This window comes from Bufo gargarizans, chromosome 2 (assembly GCF_014858855.1).
Source record: "Bufo gargarizans isolate SCDJY-AF-19 chromosome 2, ASM1485885v1, whole genome shotgun sequence".
In the NCBI taxonomy this organism is placed as follows: domain Eukaryota; kingdom Metazoa; phylum Chordata; class Amphibia; order Anura; family Bufonidae; genus Bufo; species Bufo gargarizans.
This window is the reverse complement of record NC_058081.1, coordinates 339,518,774-339,541,489: the sequence shown is the minus strand read 5'-3', so window position 1 is coordinate 339,541,489 and position 22,716 is coordinate 339,518,774. Positions and strand designations below refer to the sequence as shown.

At 40.2% G+C, this 22,716-nt stretch overlaps 1 protein-coding gene across 1 annotated transcript in view; it reads right to left on the bottom strand.

Moving 5' to 3' along the window:
• Positions 1 to 15,859: 15,859 nt before the first annotated feature.
• Positions 15,860 to 22,716, bottom strand: part of PAH (phenylalanine hydroxylase) — a 98,119-nt gene continuing 91,262 nt past the window's right edge. The window contains exons 7-13 of the mRNA XM_044280595.1: positions 22,147 to 22,282; positions 21,899 to 21,968; positions 21,758 to 21,814; positions 20,916 to 21,011; positions 19,323 to 19,456; positions 17,930 to 18,045; positions 15,860 to 15,994 (exon numbers count right to left, since the gene is read on the bottom strand). Of these exons, the coding sequence (XP_044136530.1) occupies positions 15,951 to 15,994; positions 17,930 to 18,045; positions 19,323 to 19,456; positions 20,916 to 21,011; positions 21,758 to 21,814; positions 21,899 to 21,968; positions 22,147 to 22,282 (653 nt within the window). The 3' untranslated portion in view covers positions 15,860 to 15,950. The remainder of the gene's footprint in view (positions 15,995 to 17,929; positions 18,046 to 19,322; positions 19,457 to 20,915; positions 21,012 to 21,757; positions 21,815 to 21,898; positions 21,969 to 22,146; positions 22,283 to 22,716) is intronic.

Here is a 22,716-nt window from a genome sequence, read left to right as displayed (position 1 = left end):
CGGCTCGTTAGCACCCGTCTTGCAAGGGGGCAGAGGGCCGCACTGTGTAACGAAGAACTGCTCGCGGTGAAATGGAGAGACAAGCGTGACGTTTACATGCTCTCCTCCATTCACGCAGACACGACAATACAAATTGAGCGAGCAACCCGTGTCATTGAAAAGCCCCTCTCAGTCCACGACTATAACCTCCACATGGGAGGGGTCGACTTCAATGACCAGATGTTGTCTCCGTATTTAGTTTCCCGCAGAACCAGACGCTGGTATAAGAAGGTGTCTGTATATTTGATTCAATTGGCGCTGTATAATAGTTTTGTTCTCTACAGTAAGGCTGGGAGAACTGGATCCTTCCTCAAATTTCAGGAAGAGATCATTGAGAACCTCCTGTATCCAGAAGGTTCCGTGGCCCCATCCACCAGTGTAGTTAGCCGTCTACACGAGCGACATTTCCCCAATGTCGTTGCTGGTACCTCAACCCAACCGTCACCCCGAAAAAGATGTCGTGTCTGTAGCAGGAGTGGAATAAGGCGTGACACCCGGTATTTCTGTCGTGACTGTCCTGACCACCCTGCCCTATGCTTAGGGGATTGTTTCCGAAAGTACCACACACAGGTACACCTAGCATAGGGATCACATCTCACCAGGATAGGCACACAGGGCTATTAGGGCCCATTCACTCACTGCTGCTGCAAACCTCTCCTTTCACCTGGGACAAAGTGCATAACGCACTTCGCCACATCTTTGGGCGATTTGCGCTTTGCACATTGACCCATGGGGGAGGAGAGGTTTGTTCTATAAAGGTAAAAAAACAAAAAAAAAAAAAAAAAAAAAAAACAGGTAAGCAAACAGGTTAATGTTTAGTTCCAAAAGTTAAAGTTACATGTTCTGTTCCAAAGTTAATAAAATTATTGCGTTGTGGCCTGGTTTTTTCTTTTTTTTTTTTTTTGTCTTTTTACCTTCCAGGTGGACCAACCGATGAACTAGCTGCAGCACCGATGTGCATTCTGACAGAAGCATTGCGCTGCTGTCAGATTACACGCAAGTCGGTGTATGCGGCGCTGCAAGACGGGATTTTCTCCTCTGCAGTGACAGATACGTTTGCCGAAGCATACGAGCTGAGGAGGAGGCGGCGTTCCTATGCTTTGGCAAGCATTTTGTATATATATATATATATATATATAAAAAAAAAATCCCGGCAATGATTTATTCATCCACATCGATTGATGCGAATGGAGAAATCTGGTTTGCCAGGGCATACGAGCTAAGTGGGTATGGATGTAGGGCGGAGCTCCTATGTCCTGGCAGACGCCTTTCCCCTCCATTTTTTTTTTTTGGCAGAGATTTTTTCATCCACATTGATCGATGCGAATGAAGAAATCTGTGCCGTTCATTTTTTTCTTTCAGCCCAGAAGCTGAACGGAAAAAAAAATCTCATTACCTGTATGCTCAATATAAGGAGAATAGCAGAAACTCCTAATGCTGGCCATACATGTAATGATTGCGGAGACCCTCAAATGCCAGGGCAGTACAAACACCCCACAACTGACCCCATTTTGGAAAGAAGACACCCCAAGGTATTTGCTGAGGGGCATATTGAGTCCATGAAAGATTGAAATTTTTGTCCTAAGTTAGCGGAAAGTGAGACTTTGTGAGAAAAAAAAAAAAAAAAATCAATTTCCGCTAACTTATGCGAAAAAAAAAAAATTCTATGAACTTGCCAGGCCCCTCATTGGATACATTGGGGTGTCTTCTTTCCAAAGTGGGGTCACATGTGGGGTATTTATACTGCCCTGGCTTTTTAGGGGCCCTAAAGCGTGAGAAGAAGTCTGGGATCCAAATGTCTAAAAATGCCCTCCTAAAAGGAATTTGGGCCCCTTTGCGCATCTAGGCTGCAAAAAAGTGTGACACATCTGGTATCGCCGTACTCAGAAGAAGTTGGGGAATGTGTTTTGGGGTGTCATTTTACATATACCCATGCTGGGTGAGAAAAATATCTTGGTCAAATGCCAACTTTGTATAAAAAAATGGGAAAAGTTGTCGTTTGCCAAGATATTTTTCTCACCCAGCATGGGTATATGTAAAATGACACCCCAAAACACATTCCCCAACTTCTCCTGAGTACGGCGATACCAGATGTGTCACACTTTTTTGCTGCCAAGGTGGGCAAAGGGGCACATATTCCAAAGTGCACCTTTCGGATTTTGCAGGGCATTTTTTACACATTTTGATTGCAAGGTACTTCTCACACATTTGGGCCCCTAAATTGCCAGGGCAGTATAACTACGCCACAAGTGACCCCATTTTGGAAAGAAGACACCCCAAGGTATTCCGTGAGGGGCACGGCGAGTTCCTAGAATTTTTTATTTTTTGTCACAAGTTAGCGGAAAATGATGATTTTTTTTTTTTCTCTTTTTTCCTTACAAAGTCTCATATTCCACTAACTTGCGACAAAAAATAAAAAATTCTAGGAACTCGCCATGCCCCTCACGGAATACCTTGGGGTGTCTTCTTTCCAAAATGGGGTCACTTGTGGCGTAGTTATACTGCCCTGGCAATTTAGGGGCCCAAATGTGTGAGAAGTACCTTGCAATCAAAATGTGTAAAAAATGCCCTGCAAAATCCGAAAGGTGCACTTTGGAATATGTGCCCCTTTGCCCACCTTGGCAGCAAAAAAGTGTGACACATCTGGTATCGCCGTACTCAGGAGAAGTTGGGGAATGTGTTTTGGGGTGTCATTTTACATATACCCATGCTGGGTGAGAAAAATATCTTGGTCAAATGCCAACTTTGTATAAAAAAATGGGAAAAGTTGTCTTTTGCCAAGATATTTCTCTCACCCAGCATGGGTATATGTAAAATGACACCCCAAAACACATTCCCCAACTTCTCCTGAGTACGGCGATACCAGATGTGTGACACTTTTTTGATGCCAAGGTGGGCAAAGGGGCGCATATTCCAAAGTGCACCTTTCGTATTTCACCGGTCATTTTTTACAGATTTTGATTGCAAAGTACTTCTCACACATATGGGCCCCTAAATTGCCAGGGCAGTATAACTACGCCACAAGTGACCCCATTTTGGAAAGAAGACACCCCAAGGTATTCCGTGAGGGGCATGGCGAGTTCCTAGAATTTTTTATTTTTTGTCGCAAGTTAGTGGAATATGAGACTTTGTAAGGAAAAAAGAGAAAAAAAAAAAATCATCATTTTCCGCTAACTTGTGACAAAAAATAAAAAATTCTAGGAACTCGCCGTGCCCCTCACGGAATACCTTGGGGTGTCTTCTTTCCAAAATGGGGTCACTTGTGGCGTAGTTATACTGCCCTGGCAATTTAGGGGCCCAAATGTATGAGAAGTACCTTGCAATCAAAATGTGTAAAAAATGCCCTGCAAAATCCGAAAGGTGCACTTTGGAATATGTGCCCCTTTGCCCACCTTGGCAGCAAAAAAGTGTGACACATCTGGTATCGCCGTACTCAGGAGAAGTTGGGGAATGTGTTTTGGGGTGTCATTTTACATATACCCATGCTGGGTGAGAAAAATATCTTGGTCAAATGCCAACTTTGTATAAAAAAATGGGAAAAGTTGTCTTTTGCCAAGATATTTCTCTCACCCAGCATGGGTATATGTAAAATGACACCCCAAAACACATTCCCCAACTTCTCCTGAGTACGGCGATACCACATGTGTGACACTTTTTTGCTGCCAAGGTGGGCAAAGGGGCGCATATTCCAAAGTGCACCTTTCGGATTTCACCGGTCATTTTTTACACATTTTGATTGCAAAGTTCTTCTCACACATTTGGGCCCCTAAATTGCCAGGGCAGTATAACTACACCACAAGTGACCCCATTTTGGAAAGAAGACACCCCAAGGTATTCTGTGAGGGGCATGGCGAGTTCCTAGAATTTTTTATTTTTTGTCGCAAGTTAGTGGAAAATGAGACTTTGTAAGAAAAAAATAAAAATAAAAAATCATCATCATTTTCCGCTAACTTGTGACAAAAAATAAAAAGTTCTATGAACTCACTATGCCCATCAGCGAATACCTTAGGGTGTCTACTTTCCGAAATGGGGTCATTTGTGGGGGTTTTCTACTGTCTGGGCATTGTAGAACCTCAGGAAACATGACAGGTGCTCAGAAAATCAGAGCCGTTTCAAAAAGCGGAAATTCACATTTTTGTACCATAGTTTGTAAATGCTATAACTTTTACCCAAACCATTTTTTTTTTGCCCAAACATTTTTTTTTTATCAAAGACATGTAGAACTATAAATTTAGCGAAAAATTTATATATGGATGTCGTTTTTTTTGCTAAATTTCACAGCTGAAAGAGAAAAATGTCATTTTTTTGCAAAAAAATCGTTATATTTTGATTAATAACAAAAAAAGTAAAAATGTCAGCAGCAATAAAATACCACCAAATGAAAGCTCCATTAGTGAGAAGAAAAGGAGGTAAAATTCATTTGGGTGGTAAGTTGCATGACCGAGCGATAAACGGTGAAAGGAGTGTAGTGCCGAAGTGTAAAAAGTGGCCTGGTCATGAAGGGGGTTTCACCTAGCGGGGCTGAAGTGGTTAAGGTGAAAAATGGCTGGGTCCTTAAGGAGTCAAAGGTAGTGCTAAGCTCTTTTTTGTGACGAAACTCAGGGCTTATATATATATATATATATATATATATAGTGCCCACATGTGTGTGTATGTATATATATATATACACATATATATATATATATATAATGAATGAAAGACACCGCAGCACTCCGTTTGGTGAAAAAAAGTGAGACCCTTTATTCACCTGTGCGACGTTTCGGTCCGCTCATTGGGACCATTCTCAAGCAATGGTCCCAATGAGCGGACCGAAACGTCGCACAGGTGAATAAAGGGTCTCACTTTTTTTCACCAAACGGAGTGCTGCGGTGTCTTTCATTCATTTTAAATTTACACCTTGGCAAGGTGCGTTCACCGCGGGCACCCATACATTTACCATCTGGAGTGCTGCTCTGATCTTTCACTGTCTATATATATATATATATATATATATACAGTACAGCCCAAAAGTTTAGACACACCTTCTCATCCAAAGAGTTTTCTTTATTTTCATGACTATGAAAATTGTAGATTCACACTGAAGGCATCAAAACTCTGAATTAACACATGTGGAATTATATACATAACAAAAAAGTGTGAAACAACTGAAAATATGTCATATTCTAGGTTGTTCAAAGTAGCCACCTTTTGCTTTGATTACTGCTTTGCACACTCTTGGCATTCTCTTGATGAGCTTCACCTGAAATGGTCTTCACTTAACAGGTGTGCCCTGTCAGGTTTAATAAGTGGGATTTCTTGCCTTATAAATGGGGTTGGGACCATCAGTTGCGTTGTGGAGAAGTCAGGTGGATACACAGCTGATAGTCCTACTGAATAGACTGTTCAAATTTGTATTATGGCAAGAAAAAAGCAGCTAAGTAAACGAGTGGCCATCATTACTTTAAGAAATGAAGGTCAGTCAGTCCGAAAAATTGGGAAAACTTTGAAAGTGTCCCCAAGTGCAGTCACAATAACCATCATGCGCTACAAAGAAACTGGCTCACATCCGGACCGCCCCAGGAAAGGAAGACCAAGAATCACCTCTGCTGCGGAGGATAAGTTCATCCGAGTCACCAGCCTCAGAAATCGCAGGTTAAACACGTCGGATGAACTTTTCTGAGCCGTCGGGTCAGACCATCCCTGATGAAGGAGCCCGACGGCTCAGAAACGCGTCGGATGAACTTTGATCTCTGGGAGCACCAGTAGCACTTGGCGGTGACGTCACACGCACAGAAAATCCTGGACGCCGAATCTGTAGTCTGCTCCCTCGCACCACACAGCTACCGGCCGGAGCAGTGTGAATGCTGGTAGGTGAGCAGTGAAGATTTACTTTTCCTTACACTTCCCTACACACAGGAACGGGAACCCGGAACATTCATCTAGCCACTCCACTCGATTTGTTATATTTCTGCCGACCAGCGCCAGTGTAAGTTTGTACCGTAAGGTAATTAACATTTAACCATAATTCCACATGTGTTAATTCATAGTTTTGATGCCTTCAGTGTGAATCTACAATTTTCATAGTCATGAAAATAAAGAAAACTCTTTGAATGAGAAGGTGTGTCTAAACTTTTGGTCTGTACTGTATGCCCCTCCAAAATAAAACATCCATGTGAACCCTATATAAGTTTTAATCACATATTTTGGATACTGCAATTTACCTCCATCGAAAGTCCCACTCACACACAGCCCCTCTCCATTCAGCCATCATTGCTGATTTCTTCATGAATATAATTTATATCCCTACCATGGGGCTGACTCCCTGATATGACACTCGTCCCCTACCCAGCACATCAACTGCTGGGCACTATATATATGTGAGCCCTGAGCTCCATCCCAAAAAAGAGCTCAGCAGACAAATGGTTTATTTACAGTCGATGTGTTTCAAGGGCGGAACGCATGACATATACATACGGAGATTCATAAATTGAAAGAATATGGCATAAATGTCCAATTGGTATGGTAATACTCCTCTGGTCTGAGACCTGCTTCTATCTCAAGAACTAGGCCCCAAAGTGAATAGAGGGCAAGCTTTGCATGCTTGGTCATACACAATTCACAGCTATGGGACATCCAAAAATAGCTGAGTGCTGACTCAACTGCTTTTGGAATTCCTGTGGCAATGAATTGAGGGGTGGTCAAGCATGAATGGCTTGCTCTCCATTCACTGCTGTAAAACTTCTGAAAATAGCCAAGCATACTGGCTTTTTTGGGAAGTCCCATGGCAGTGAATATAGAGGATACTGCTCTCTGTTCACAGCAGGGAACTTTCCAGAGGTGGAATCCACACCTATCAGATTTATGGAATATCCTAAGGATATGACACTAATGTCCTACATGAGACAATATCAACTTTTGTTAGGTCAATTTCTATATAATTCATTTCTGAATTACTTGAACCAATCAATTTTTATTTTGTTAGATAAGCATCCAGCATATTTTGAACACATTCATAGTATCTGTTTTTACTAAAGTTTTAGGGTTCCACATTCCATAGTTTAAAGGGGTTTTCCAGCCATTAAAAAATACTATATGTTAAAAGTAGCTTAAATTGTTATACAATAACAAAGTTACACTAATCTTAGCTTCCCATTGCCACTTCGGTTCCGACACTTTCTGGGTCAGCCTCAGATCTCTACTCCCTACTTCCTCTTGACATGGACATGTGACCATTGTAGTCAAATACTGATCACTGCAGTGACCTGCTACAACTGGTGAGCATGACATCATTTATTGTCTGATAACATTCTAGGGCTTCTTTCACATTTGCGCTAAAATCATCTGGCAGGCTGTTCTGGCAGAGGATCAGCCTGTTGAAGTTCATTGTACAGTATCTGGCACAGCAGAGCCCAATGACTATAATGGGAACCAGCGGGGATCCGGCCTGTGTCTGAAATTAGTGCAGGATTCGACCCCACAAAAACTGCTGCAAGCCAGCTGAATCCTATTATAGTCAATGGGCTCCTGTGGGGAAAGGTATAGTATCTGGCTATGCCAGATATGATGAACTCCAGCAAGCTGTTTCTCTGCCAGAACAGCCTGGCGGAAGATTTTAGCACTAGTGTGAAACAAACCTAAGCTGATTTCACAATTATTTTTCATGGTTGGACAACATCTCTCTATCGATCTCACTGTAAAGAACCCTTCCCTGTATTTATTTTTGAATTTCCTTTCGACTACACTTAGCCCCTTCCCGGCCAGTGCCGTACATGTACAGAACTGGCTAAGGATTTAAAGATGGCATCCGCTCACAAGCATGGCGGGTGCCATAACCACTGGGTGCCTGCTGTTTCATAATGTCCGCAACCAGCAATAATGGCAGTCGATGACTTTTAACCCTCAGATGCTATGGTAAACTAAGCACACCTGGACACATTGAAACGGCGAGGATCGGAGGAGGTGGATGTGTAGTGCCCTGGAGCAGGGAGTACTTTGACATTTGGACATTTTTCGATATGTGCCGATTTCCCCTATGCAAAGTTAAAACTTCTTACTTTATTTCACCTAAAAGGGTTAACGTGCACTGTTTAATACTGTTTAACTGCATTATATATATATATACAGTACAGACCAAAAGTTTGGACACACCTTCTCATTCAAAGAGTTTTCTTTATTTTCATGACTATGAAAATTGTAGATTCACACTGAAGGCACCAAAACTATGAATTAACACATGTGGAATTATATACATAACAAAAAAGTGAAACAACTGAAAATATGTCATATTCTAGGTTCTTCAAAGTAGCCATCGTTTGCTTTGATTACTGCTTTGCACACTCTTGGCATTCTCTTGATGAGCTTTAATAGGTAGTCACCTGAAATGGTCTTCCAACAGTCTTGAAGGAGTTCCCAGAGATGCTTAGCACTTGTCGGCCCTTTTGCCTTCACTCTGCGGTCCAGCTCACCCCAAACCATCTCGATTGGGTTCAGGTCCGGTGACTGTGGAGGCCAGGTCATCTGGCGCAGCACCCCATCACTCTCTTTCATGGTCAAATAGCCCTTACACAGCCTGGAGGTGTGTTTGCGGTCATTGTCCTGTTGAAAAAAAAAAAAGATGGTCCAACTAAACGCAAACCGGATGGAATAGCATGCCGCTGCAAGATGCTGTGGTAGCCATGCTGGTTCAGTATGCCTTCAATTTTGAATAAATCCCCAACAGTGTCACCAGGAAAGCACCCCCACTCCATCACACCTCCTCCTCCATGCTTCACGGTGGGAACCAGGCATGTAGAGTCCATCCGTTCACCTTTTCTGCGTCGCACAAAGACACGGTGGTTGGAACCAAAGATCTCAAATTTGGACTCATCAGACCAAAGCACAGATTCCACTGGTCTAATGTCCATTCCTTGTGTTCTTTAGCCCAAACAAGTCTCTTCTGCTTGTTGCCTGTCCTTAGCAGTGGTTTCCTAGCAGATATTCTACCATGAAGGCCTGATTCACACAGTCTCCTCTTAACAGTTGTTCTAGAGAGGTGTCTGCTGCTAGAAGTCTGTGTGGCATTGACCTGGTCTCTAATCTGAGCTGCTGTTAACCTGCAATTTCTGAGGCTGGTGACTCGGATGAACTTATCCTCCGCAGCAGAGGTGACTTTTGGTCTTCCTTTCCTGGGGCGGTCCGCATGTAAGCCAGTTTCTTTGTAGCGCTTGATGGTTTTTGTGACTGCACTTGGGGACACTTTCAAAGTTTTCCCAATTTTTCGGACTGACTGACCTTCATTTCTTAAAGTAATGATGGCCACTCGTTTTTCCTTACTTTATTGCTTTTTTCTTGCCATAATACAAATTCTAACAGTCTATTCAGTAGGACTATCAGCTGTGTATCCACCTGACTTCTCCACAACGCAACTGATGGTCCCAACCCCATTTATAAGGCAAGAAATCCCACTTATTAAACCTGACAGGGCACACCTGTGAGGTGAAAACTATTTCAGGTGACTACCTCTTGAAGCTAATCAAGAGAATACCAAGAGTGTGCAAAGCAGTAATCAAAGCAAAAGGTGGCTACTTTGAAGAACCTAGAATATGACATATTTTCAGCTGTTTCACACTTTTTAGTTATGTATATAATTCCACATGTGTTAATTCATAGTTTAGATGCCTTTAGTATGTTTCTACAATTTTCATAGTCATGAAAATAAAGAATACTCTTTGAATTAGAAGGTGTGTCCAAACTTTTGGTCTGTACTGTATATATATATGTATATAGTGATATATATCCTGTTCATTATCACTGTATTTACATGGCTCTGTGGAAAGGGTTAATGAATACTGAGAGACTGTTAGGGCTTTGATTGAGAAGCTGGTAATTCTCCACAGCTGCCACAGGGTTTAAAGAAGACAATGTTTTGGAGGGAAAAACCCAGACTTGTTTACCACGATGTTTTGGAGGGAAAAACCTAGGCTTGTTTACCACCAAAAAGCACACGGCCTGTCCTTTTAAATGTCTGGTTTTAGCTATGCTCTTATGTCTGGAAATATGCTCTTATGTTTTTGTCTGGAAAACCTGCTATATCATTGCCATTGAGTATCATTGAAGCTCTAATGTAAGTCTTTACCAGACGGGAGCTGAAAGAATGTATGTTTGTGCTGAGTTTCTCCACTCCACCCCTCCGACTAGAAGGTTCTAGTCTAGCAAAAACTGTATATAAGGAGATCAGTCAGAGCCCCTAGTGTACTGCAGTTAGTGAACAGTGCTTGGAGGGGAGACTCTGCCAGACTACTGAGTGACCAGAAGAAGATGTTGAGATGGATCACCTGCTTGGACCAGGGTACCAGCCTTCTGAAGAGAAAGAGGGACAGCTAGCTCAGGCCTTTCCTCAGCATCAAACCCTTCTTCTGCCATGGAGGAGACTGGAGAAGCCAGCCCAATGCCTTGCCTGTATTGTTTTGTACCTGAATTCCTCCAGTAAAGAAGCACCCTGGTTTACTGCGGACCCTGACTCTCTGGACTTATTTCCCATTGGGGTGCACCACGCCTTACCATCCTTTCCAGAGAGCAGCAACATGTGGTAACACCTCGACGGTGTCCGGGGCACCCAGCATAGCATTGGGGCTACCCCAAACCTGGCCACTGCAGATGCAGTGTGCAGCAATTTTTATTTTCAGTATATAAACGCAAGAAAAACTATGCATATGTGGTCTCACCATAATCATATTTAACTGCAGAATGAAAGTAACTGCTCAGTTTTACCGTATAGGGAACAAATTCCATTTGGATTTTTTTTCCAGCTCCCCACTATATGTTATGCAATTTAAATGGTGAAATTAGAAAGTTCAACTTGCCCCAGAAAGGCAGGGAATGAAAAACGAAAACACAAATACGAAAAGTATCGGGGCTGAATGGGTTAAAGAATATTAAGCAATATTCCCTGGCCTAGCATTTGCAGCTAAAACAACAAGAGAACTAAGAGAAATAACAAAAAAAAAAGTTCCTTGCCACCTAAATGAGAGCAGTTTTACAGTCCTTATTACTGTCTTTCCATGAAACATAACATTCTCCAGTTCCAGATTACAGGTCACATCAGCAAATGCAACGTAACTGAGACAGAAAAATGATGTAATAGCATGTGTGTATTTCTTAAGCTACATGCAGAGTGGTATCTCCTGAGAATAGAGAACCATCTCGCTAGAGCCACCTTGTAGAAGTGGCTCCCTATGAGTCATAATCTGATATTTTAACAAGCCTTGAGACATGAAAAGGGAAAATAGTCAAGCCAGATATCCATCCGTAGACAGCTGAGTACTGGCTCTTCTTAATACCAGCCCTGAGTGGAGACTTACTGAAAATGCTAAATGGTATGGAGACTTGTAAGGAATGTTCCATGGGAAAACAATAAGCAAAGAGGCATCTCCTGAGAGATCCACACTAGCAAAAGTGATGTGGAATATACTGTGTTAGTGCTATAGATAAAGTATAAGAAATAAATACATTATATAATAGCAGTACTTAATATTTTTTCAAGAAAATAATAAGAATCATATCCATTTTTTATTACATAGAGCTTTATTAATAGTACAACAATTACAGACATACAATATATTTAAAATATTGGATGATTTTGACAAAATTTGGTTATTATTCTAGAACAATAAAAAAATTTATGAAATAATGTATTGTATATCTTATTAAAAACATATATAATGAAAAACATCCCTTGATGCTGAATACTTACTCCTGCCACTAATAATGGTTATACATCTGGGCACAATACCAGAGGAAGCCTTAGATTCTGTTTCTGGGGCAGCCCTGATACTGGAGAAGGAGCTATGTCATGAGTAATCACACATATAAAGTGGCGTTATCATACAGTTTCTCTTTTATATTAATCGGCACAAATATCTCCCACAGATTTTAAAGAGGTTGTCCTGCCACTTGATGACCTATCATCAGGACAGGTCATCAATATCTGATCGGCACCCCTGCCGATCAGCTGTTTGAAGAGGAGACAGAACTCCATGTGAGCGCTGCTTCCTCTTCACTACACTAAGCTAATGGAGCAAGTACTGTACTTGTCATTACACTGCACCGCCATAACAACTGACAGGAAAATGAGCATGTATGGAGCGCTTCCTCCTGTTCAAACAGTTGATTGGTGGGGTTCCAGGTGTTGGACCCCCACCGATCATATATTGATGACCTATCCTGAGGATAGGACATCAATATAAATGGCATACCAACCTCTTTAAGGTGGCCATACACATTAGATGGTTGATGATTGAACAGCAGTTGAACAAACATCTGGTGAACATTCCTTTTGCGGACATGGTTATACACATTTTATCCCATATTGGCCGTTACAGTTGTTCAGACTTCCCATACATCTTCAATGAAACCGGGGGAAGGATGAAAGATCTCTCTGGGAATGTTCTTTCAAAAGAAGATTTTTCATCCGACTGCTGAAAATGTTAAACATGGCCGACTTCTTTTCAGATAATGATGGTCTGTAATTGGTTGGCTAAAATGATGATTTGTTGTTAAATTTCAACTGACGAACATTTCATTTTGGTTGAAATTGTCTGTTTTGATCAACTTTAGACTAATGTGTATGGTTACCTTTAGTTGTGAAACCAGCCACATATGGAGACATTTATTAAGATCAGCGTTTTAGACACCAGTCTTAATAACCCTGTTATGGAACTTGTTGCGCCTAAGTTATGTAGAGGCGCCGGCCTATATAACTTAGGAGTATCCACCGCTGGCCTAAATGTACGCCAGCTCCCTTGCTGGCATAGATTTAGATAATTCTCTATGCCCAAAATAGGCATAGAAAATGATAAATGAGACGGGCCGGCCGGCGTGGCGTGGATGGGGAAGAAATCACAGATTCGGCCGCAAATCCCCTTTGCAACTGAATCTGCGACAGATACGCTAGAAATTAGCTTAAATCTAGTCATAAATGACCCCCATAGTGTATAATGCATGGGAATATATTTCATGGGACAGATCTCTCAGGTTACTATCACTAATTCATGAAATAATGTTCATAATATAATACGTTATTTGCTTATCATAAAACTCAGAATAGTTACAAATGATGTGAATAGAACATCACAAATTTAAAAGGTATGTTATATAATATCAGCAGAACAGCTAAATATTAATAATGATGCAATATGTTTTGATGATTACATATGTGTTCTATTAGTGATTTGCCATTAAACTGCAGGGTTTATATAGGATTTGATACATATGCAAATTAACCTGAGATGAGTCCTGTACGTGAGATGAGTCAGGGACAGGACTCATCTCAGGTTAATTTGCATATGTATCAAATCTGTTTTTTTTACACAATAAAAGCACACAGAGCTATGGGGACTGGGTATTGCAGATGTGCTAGTGGCCATCTAGCAACCCATGTCCTCAGCTCTATACCCAAAATCCCGGTGACAGGTTCCCTTTAAGTTATGACTTTGCAGAACAGCAACTATTATATGCCAATAGATCTATTACATCTGAAGCTAAATATTTACATAAAGATTAGTCGGGACATTTATCAAATCAGATACGTGAGTTTCGTGGTCTAAAAAAGTCTCAAGTCATGGCAACTGCCACATTTTATGCGATTGTTAGTTAAAATTGCAACATTTCATTTTCACCGCTTATACTGGTCTATGTTTAAAGGGATTGTCCGAGTACTTAAAAAAAAATATTTTGCACTGTAAAGCTGATGGGCAGCAATATATAACTAAGCTAAGCAAGTTTTAATATTTTTTTTTATTTTTTTATATTTCCTCATTTCCCTGGTTCTCTTCTGGCTCTTTGTTTACCTGCCATAACAACAATCTCTGCCCCTCACCCTGCTCTGCAAAGGGAGTTAATACAAGTGCTGCCCTGAGTGACATGTCTGCCTGCTGGGAGACTCTGCAGCATGTTATATATGTAGGACTAAAAGTCCCAGCTGTTTAATGACACTTCTGATACACAAGGGGTCTTCCCCCTACCTGTTCTTGTGCAATGCTCTGCAGAACTCCTCTAGTCTGTCAGCTCCTGTGCCCAGCATATGTCTCCTCACTGCCTGCAGCTACTCAGTAAACCCTTCATTCCTGAGTCTCTGCTGCTGGAGGGGGTTAAAGTTTTTCCTGAGGAATCCAGGGAGAGAGCAGACAGCAGCAGGCAGTGTAAGGGGGCGTGGCCAGCACTGTGACATCTTGTGTACAGATACAGATCAGCTCTCTCAGGCTTGTGCACAAAACATCATCAGAGCAGGTAGAGAAGCTAACATCACAGGTCATGTGACCCTCAGTGAAATCTGAGAAAGGAGCAACTACAGATGCAGTAAGTGCATGGTAAAGCTGTTGCATTTAACTAGTAATAAACATACGAAGAACAAAAAAAGAACTCAGACAACCCCTTTAAGTGAGATTAAAAGTGCTAAAAGTGAGATTAAACTTGGATTATAGCTCATTTACTATATGCAAAACATTTCCAACCCATGGCAGACAACCCCCTGGTGTACTGTCACACGTAAGGGTATAAACCACATTGCACTCACGCCAAATATATCAGTAAGGTGCACCAGTCCATGAATATGGTGCAGGCACACAAAGCAAAGTCAGACTTATAACTGATACAAAAACAACCTCAAATGATAAATGACAACCTAGATTTTTTACTTTGACTGTTAACTGATTCTCTGCTATTTAGAGTACATAACATAAAATTGCAATGCATATAATTGGCCACAGTGGTAACCTGGCTCAGCCGGTGATTGGCTGGGCAGGCTTGTTCTGTGTGTCGAGAGGAGACCTGATAGGCGGCAGAATGGGAGCTTCAGAGATTTGGTGAGTTATTATTTTAGCTTATTTTTGCAAACTCTGAATCATTTACCAATAATTTTTCCCTGATGGGCAACCCCTTTAGGAAATGTATAAGTCCTCATTCATTTCTTTTTGCTACTTGAAATTCAGCAAAACTGCTTCTAGGTTTCTACTCAGATAACCAGAAGGAGAACTAATTTCGCACAAAGTTCACGTTTTAAAGAGAATTCAGAATTCATTCATAGGATTGCGAATAGTTTACCACTCAATAATATATTCCAGACTATAGTAAACAATTATGTCTGGTTTTATGAAGATATTTAAATATTTAAATTAATTTTACTGCAATAACTAAACCATATACTGCTCTAATTACGCACCCGCGCCTGGTTCAAACATAAGAACCGTGTCCTGATTCCCTTCCCAGTGATTATTGGCACCAATGTGCTAGCTGGATAGGGACTTAGTCCAGACTTTAGGTTGAGTGGTGGATATAATTAAATTCCTATACCACATCACCCGAGTCTGGAGCCTGATAGTCACGGAAAGTGATATACAGTTTATTCCCGTTTTTAACTTGAGATTAATAAATATTTTATTTTCTTTTAAATACGTTCATCAGGCAGTAATTATATATATAGTGAACGTACACAAATAATATTTGATCGTGTGACATATACTGTACTTGTTGAATTGATCTGTCTTATTTATTACAAAGAAAGATATGTGTTGCTTCAATAAATCATGCATATTGTGTCTATTTTGAAAGGCAAGAAGAGCTATAGCTTGATAATTTGCAACAAATTTTAAATTTTATTAACTATCCTGCTATATATATATATATGAGAGTTAATAAAATTTCAACAAGATTGGCTTTTCCCAGCGGGCAGTGCACCCACATTTGATTTAAGGCTGTGCTGCCTTTTTTCCAATTGTGTGTATATATATATATATATATATATATATATATATATATAAATATTGTGATATTTTGTTGTTATATGATATCTGTGACCCCAATGTCATATCAATAATACTTTTATTTATGGTAAGCTCTTCAGTGTAAGGTCTTCAGAAGATTTCATTCCTTGTAAGTGCAGGTGGAGAATAACTTCACTCGAGCTTCCGAAGAGCACAGCAAAGGATCCCGATTTCACCTGTACAGGAAGCAATACAATTATAAGCATATAATATATGTTTACAACATTGCATGTATAAACTGAAAGTACAGCTTTGTTTGATAGAAGGTTGCCTAAATTGACTTTTTGGGTATATTTTTTTTTTTCAGCTCTCATCTACAACAATGACAAACTGACAAGGGAGGGACATTATTTTTTAAGCTTTACCTCCTCCTTCTTCCTTATCATATACATCCTCTTGCCTCACCTGGTTGAACTTAACTGACTTATGTAATATGTCTTTCAACCGTGCTATATAGCTTAGTCATTTTTTATCATTTTCCTCATCGACAAATTAAAAAAAAACTTTGTTCTTAGTGTTAGTGAATCATTGACAGAAGTGGAATTCAATCTGAATTTCAGGAAAAATTTGATTCGTCACAACTCTGAATTTCCTGGCGATTCATGGTAATGAATCAGATTTTTTCTAAAATTGCTGCTGCACATGTTACACAGTGAAAGTAAGAAGTCCGGGAATGAAGGATCACCCATAATGCCATGCAAATTGGACGGAAAGCAAACGGAATGCGTTTTGCATTCTGTCTGGGCATTCTGTTATTTTCCATTATAACCATGTTATAATGGAAAGCCATAACGGGATCCTTAAAGCTAGTGTGAACCCACTCTTAACATTGCTAGGGGTAGGTAGTACTAGGTCAGAACATTTTTATAGTAGAATATGGGATCTTCTATGGAGGTTACCAGGAGGAAACACAATGAAGAACATATAATGCAAACAATGAGTGATACGCCAGTCTGTAACGCAGTGATGTCACTGCATTGTGCCAGATGAGGAGAGCACAGGCTGGGAAATGATGCCTAGGTCACTATGAATGACAGATATCCATTACAGCCCAGGCCCCCAGCGATTGCGGTAGTTCTACCCTTGGTTGTGAGGAAAGATTAATGGGATCATTTATCAAACCAGACATGTCAGGTTTTTGGTCTAAAAATGTTGCACAACAGGACAATGGCAACTTGTGAAAAAGTGAGATTAGCCTTGGATTATGGTACATTAACTGTCTGCAAAACTTGAAATGTCACAAAAAAGTTGCATCCTATGCCAGGAACCCCCCTGGTATATTTTTTAGAACTGAGTCTTACAACACAATGCAGTTACACCAAATACATGAAAACTGTACACCATTTCATAAATTTGGTCCACCCCACACAATGCAAAACCAGACTTCGAAGTGACATAAAATCTCAAATGATAAATGACCTCCTAAATGAATTACATTTATTTGGTCTTGAGAAGAGGGGACATGATTAAACTATGAAAATATATAAATGTGCTGTACAAAAAATATGGTAAAAAGCTATTCCATGTAAAATCCCCTAAAAAGACAAGGGGGCACGGCCTTCATCTAGAGAAGGAAAAAGTTCAGTCTCCAGGGGGTGACAAAACTTCTATACCGTAAGAGCTGTGAATCTGTGGAAAAATCTACCTCAGCAAGTGGTAATGGTAGGCACAGTTGATGGTTATAAATAAGGCTTAGATAAATTCTTAGAACTAAATAATATTAATCCTTATGAAAATTAGAACTCTGGTTCTTACTCCTCTCTCTTAATTCACATCCCCTCCCATCCCTTGGTTGAACTTGATAGACTTATGTCTTTTTTCAACCGTAAAATGTAAATTCTGTTAAATTAGAAAATAATTGTAGGTGTTGGAAAATGTTCTGGGAGCTTGATAAATAGGGCATTCAACATGAACGTGATTCTGTTCAATTTAGTGATGCAAGAAAAGTGCCATATTTGCATTACTAAATGTGCTACAATTGCTTCCTACTGGAAATATTTTAGGTATGTCCTACTCAACTCACAGGACTGTGAAGGTCAGAAAAATTGGTAAAAATAAATTGGTGTAAATAAATTAACCCCAGAGTTATAATACAGTAAATTACTACTCACTGTTAATGCAGTCAGCTAGATTTTTCAACTGCTGTACATTATCTAAAACTTCAATGCTTTGTGTGTATGGATTATAACGCACAGAGAAAGGACGAGGAATTGTGGTAGCAAATTTCCTGTAAAATATCAGAACATTATAGGATATAAATTACTGTTGATTGGATTGTACACAATTACATCCCAACATGAGTGATTCAATTTTACAAATACAATTACGTTATGGCTCCAAATCGCCAGACTATAAAAAAAACCTTAAAATAATGCCTTTAAAGGAGTTGTCTGAGATGATAAAAATTTTTGAACAAGCTCTAAAACAGTTTAACATGAAATAAAATGTTATACTCACCCCTTTCTCCAGCATTGTTCTCTGCAGCGTTTGGTCCAGTTGTCCTGCTGCTGTTTGTTTACAACCAGCATCGGTGGCATGCCATAATATGGCACGTGACCACTGCAACCAATCACTGTCTGGCCTTTCACCACTGCTGTTTGTGGCAGGAGGACCGGGCCAGCAGTGCTGAGAACAGTGCTGGAGAAAGGCGTGAGTATAACATGCTTTTTCATTTTAAACCATTTTAGGGCTTGTCCGAGATTTTTAATTATTTCAGAGAACCCCTTTAGGATTTCCCATGGCTGCTTTCTATATTGGCTTAGTGTGTAATTTATGAACACAATCCAACACTGGGTCCCAGTTTCTCACCTAAAGAGCAATATTATTTTTGACCCACTGGCCAAATCCACTGTTATTAAGCCATCTTCCAAAGAGAATAATAAAAAATAATCTTTGGAAGATGGCTTAATAACAGTGGATTTGGCCAGTGGGTCAAAAATAATCTTGCTCTTTAGGTGAGAAACTCCAATTTTCAAGTAAAAAACTTTCCAGTTCCAAGTAAATTTTACCCAGATCTATTAAAATCTTTTGTTTGATAATATCATACTTGATACAATGGACATTGCATTATAATATAAAGCATTTGTACAATTTTCTATATTCTAATTGTCTGATGTGACTGACTTAAATATGCTCAAATTCCTGAATGCGTTGTATAGTATTTCTCCATTATGACTAATGGTCAACAGTAGTGACTGGCTACAGTGGTGCACACGGCGCTTGGAATCTGACAGGCGGGGACCAGAAAGCCAGTAAAGACAGCCCTGAAGCCATGGAGCTGGAGTGGATTGATGGGGTACAGTATAGATCTCTTCACAGGTACCGCTGGACAACTCCTTTAAGGAGCAGAACCTGGCAGAATAAAAGTTCCTATTCACACTACTACTGAAAATAAAAGCTCTGCAAAAGTAATGTTTGTATTGCTGTCCCCAGCCGCTAAGTAGTTCTATCAGCAGTTCAGCTAGTCAAAACTGCTGACAGAGTTCCTATAAATAATATTCTCACCTCAATTTTTCCTTTGCATCTTCAAAACTTTCAGCAATAAAATAAACAGGCTGGAACTCAGTTATTGGGTATTTCTGCAGAGAAATCTTCTCCGGGTCAAATGGCTTCAGATCTGGTTTGTCTGTCAAACAATACTGTAGAAATTAAAAGCAAAAATACAGTGAGAAATAATACATGAAGCACATAGCAAATATCAGCAGCTCCACAACAGAGGGCAGCATGTATACTGTGGTCATTCATGCTGTAAGTGAGTGACATTTGTTGAAATCCCATTTACTTAAATTGTACACTACACAAAACTGTTTAAATCCCGCAACCAAAACTGTGCAACAAAAATATTGTATGTGTAAACACCAGCAGTATAAACGGTCCATGGTTGACGAGGGACCTTGTCTGAGCATTGATGCCCAGGAGCTTAAACTTACATCCTTGACGTTAGGGTCTGCCTCCTTCTGCTGTAGTTTAAGGTATTTGACCAGATAGATACATTACAAGTCAAGATGCATAGTGGAAATTTGCTAAGTCTGGACCAGATTTGTGATACTGGTCACAGTTAAAGGGGTACAATATTGATGACTTACCCTCCACATAGGTCATCATTATCATATTGGTGGGGGACCAACTCCGGGCACCTCTGCCAGTCAGCTGTTTGAATAGGCCACAAGGCTGCAGTAAGAACTGCAGCCTCTTCCTAGGCCAGTGTCACCATGTTTAATCAGTGGCCTGGCCTACATGCAAGTAAATAGACCTGGGCTACAATACCGAAAGCCACTATACAGGGTGGGCCATTTATATGGATACACCTTAATAAAATGGGAATGGTTGGTGATATTAACTTCCTGTTTGTGGAACATTAGTATATGTGAGGGGGGAAACTTTTCAAGATGGGTGGTGACCATGGCGGCCATTTTGAAGTTGGCCATTTTGAATCCAACTTTTGTTTTTTCAATAGGAAGAGGGTCATGTGACACATCAAACTTATTGGGAATTTCACAAGAAAAACAATGGTGTGCTTGGTTTTAACGTAACTTTATTCTTTCATGAGTTATTTACAAGTTTCTGACTTATAAAATGTGTTCAATGTGCTGCCCATTGTGTTGGATTGTCAATGCAACCCTCTTCTCCCACTCTTCACACACTGATAGCAACACCGCAGGAGAAATGCTAGCACAGGCTTCCAGTATCCATAGTTTCAGGTGCTGCACATCTCGTATCTCCACAGCAAAATGGCCACCATGGTCACCAACCCATCTTGAAAAGTTTCCCCCCTCACATATACTAATGTGCCACAAACAGGAAGTTAATATCACCAACCATTCCCATTTTATTAAGGTGCATCCATATAAATGGCCCACCCTGTACAATGGCAGCACTGTGCTTGGTATGCTGTGAAGGGGCCGATATTGATCATGACCTATGCTAAGGATAGCTCATCAATATTGTACTCCCCGAAAACCCCTTTAATTTGTACAGAAAGCATAGAGCATAGAGACTTTACCACACAGTCTTATTTTGAGAAACAAAGTAGCTGTAGCTTCATGTTTTGCAAATTGACAGTAATAAAATGATAAAATATGAAAAGATTTTTCAAACCTGTAATTCTCCAAATGATGATAGCAGCCCAGCTCCGTAAGCCTTTATTTTATCATCTTGTTTGCAAAGTCCAAATTCAGCAGTAAACCAGTACAACTTAGGATTAAGAGGAGAAAAGGAAGTATTTTATTCAAAGAAAGCAGCAGCGGCAAATACCTAGGTATTAAACTTCAACACAATCTGCAGTATAGTCACCCATTGCCATATTTTAGACATACACAACACGCTAGGGTTAATTTCATTGGGCGCTAATCAACCTACCCGTATTTTTTGCCTTTTGCTATATAACCAAAAAACAAAGAAAAGGAAGAACATACAAACTCTGTGCAGATGGTACCCTGGGGAGATTAAAACTTAAAAATGAAGACTATGAGGCAATCAGTGCAACGGAGTTTGCACTGTCAGGAGTGGTCACACATGCAGACTGCATGGTGCCCTGAAATCTTTGATGGTAGGCCTAAAGGTGAATCACAATTTCCATGCAGCATGTATATTTGTTCTTCTTGCAGCTTTTCCTTAGTGTATTCTGCATGGCGTCTTGACATTGTTTGACGTTCAGACCATGTGTACTAAAGCAGCTGTATTCTATCTGCTATGTAATACTCTGCCACTCCATGCTATACAGGCTTGTTTTCTGTTCCTCACACTGAGGGAACAGGAAGCATGAAATGAAACCGTCCCTTCCGCCACCCCCAAAAATAAAGCTTTTGAATGAAATTAAGGAATATGTGTAGGGACAAGATTATAAATTATGTGTTATGCATTGAGTTGGAGGCTGTGCAACAAATAGAGGAATGATTTAAACAGAAATTGCCAATGTAATAAGAAAAAAAGTGTTTTACCGTAGCCAACTTTTCAATGTATTCATCTGGTGCCCCAAGTGATGCCAATCCGATCTCCTGAAAACATATTCAGTATCAGGTTATTCTGAACTACGTACTTTATCCCAAACTATCTATTGTGCATTAATATGTAGTCCTTACTTGTGAAAATTGGGCAAAACTTGGATCAGCAAAGAGGGGTGCATGTCCTAGAAGCTCATGGCAAATATCACTGTAGAGCAAAATCAGACAACATGTCATGTGCAGGTGGCAGATTTCCTATATTGTGCCATCCTGATATTGATGACCTATCCTTAGGATAGGCCATCAATATAAAAATCCTGGAAATCCCTTTAACATCATATTACAGAGCTAAAGCAAGCAAGTAAAAGAAGAAGAAATGCACTCACGGCTCAGGTGTATACATCGGTTTTGACCAATGGCGAATATATTGAGTTGAGTGAAAAACTCTGAATGCCAAGCCAGCCAGAAAATCTCTTGATGACAGCAAACCAGCGACAGGACGTAAACGGAAACCAGTACAAGCTTTATGGAAGATACAAGAATAAATTGTGTAACATGGTAATGACCATTTCATTATATAATCAAATAGGTCTACACGTAAAGAACTACTACCGTAATTCATAATCAGAAGCAAACCACCAAACAATAAGCTAGAAAAATTCCAGGTAAACGAGAGCTGAATTTTTTATGGATACTATGATGTTCCTCAACTCCCCAACACCATTTTGATTATACTTGACCAATCTTTTAGGTTGCCCGGGATCATCCCAAAATGAAGATGAACTCCAAGACTCATTAGAAAGCTTGCTAAATTTGCTTCAATAGTTGTTGGTAGTTGGTACACTGTTTCTTAGAGGGATGGGGTCTCTGTTGACACTGTTTACACAGGGAAAATTTGCTGGCATCTATTGTGTATAGGGGCACTGTTTATGCAGGAAGCTTTACTTGCACTATTC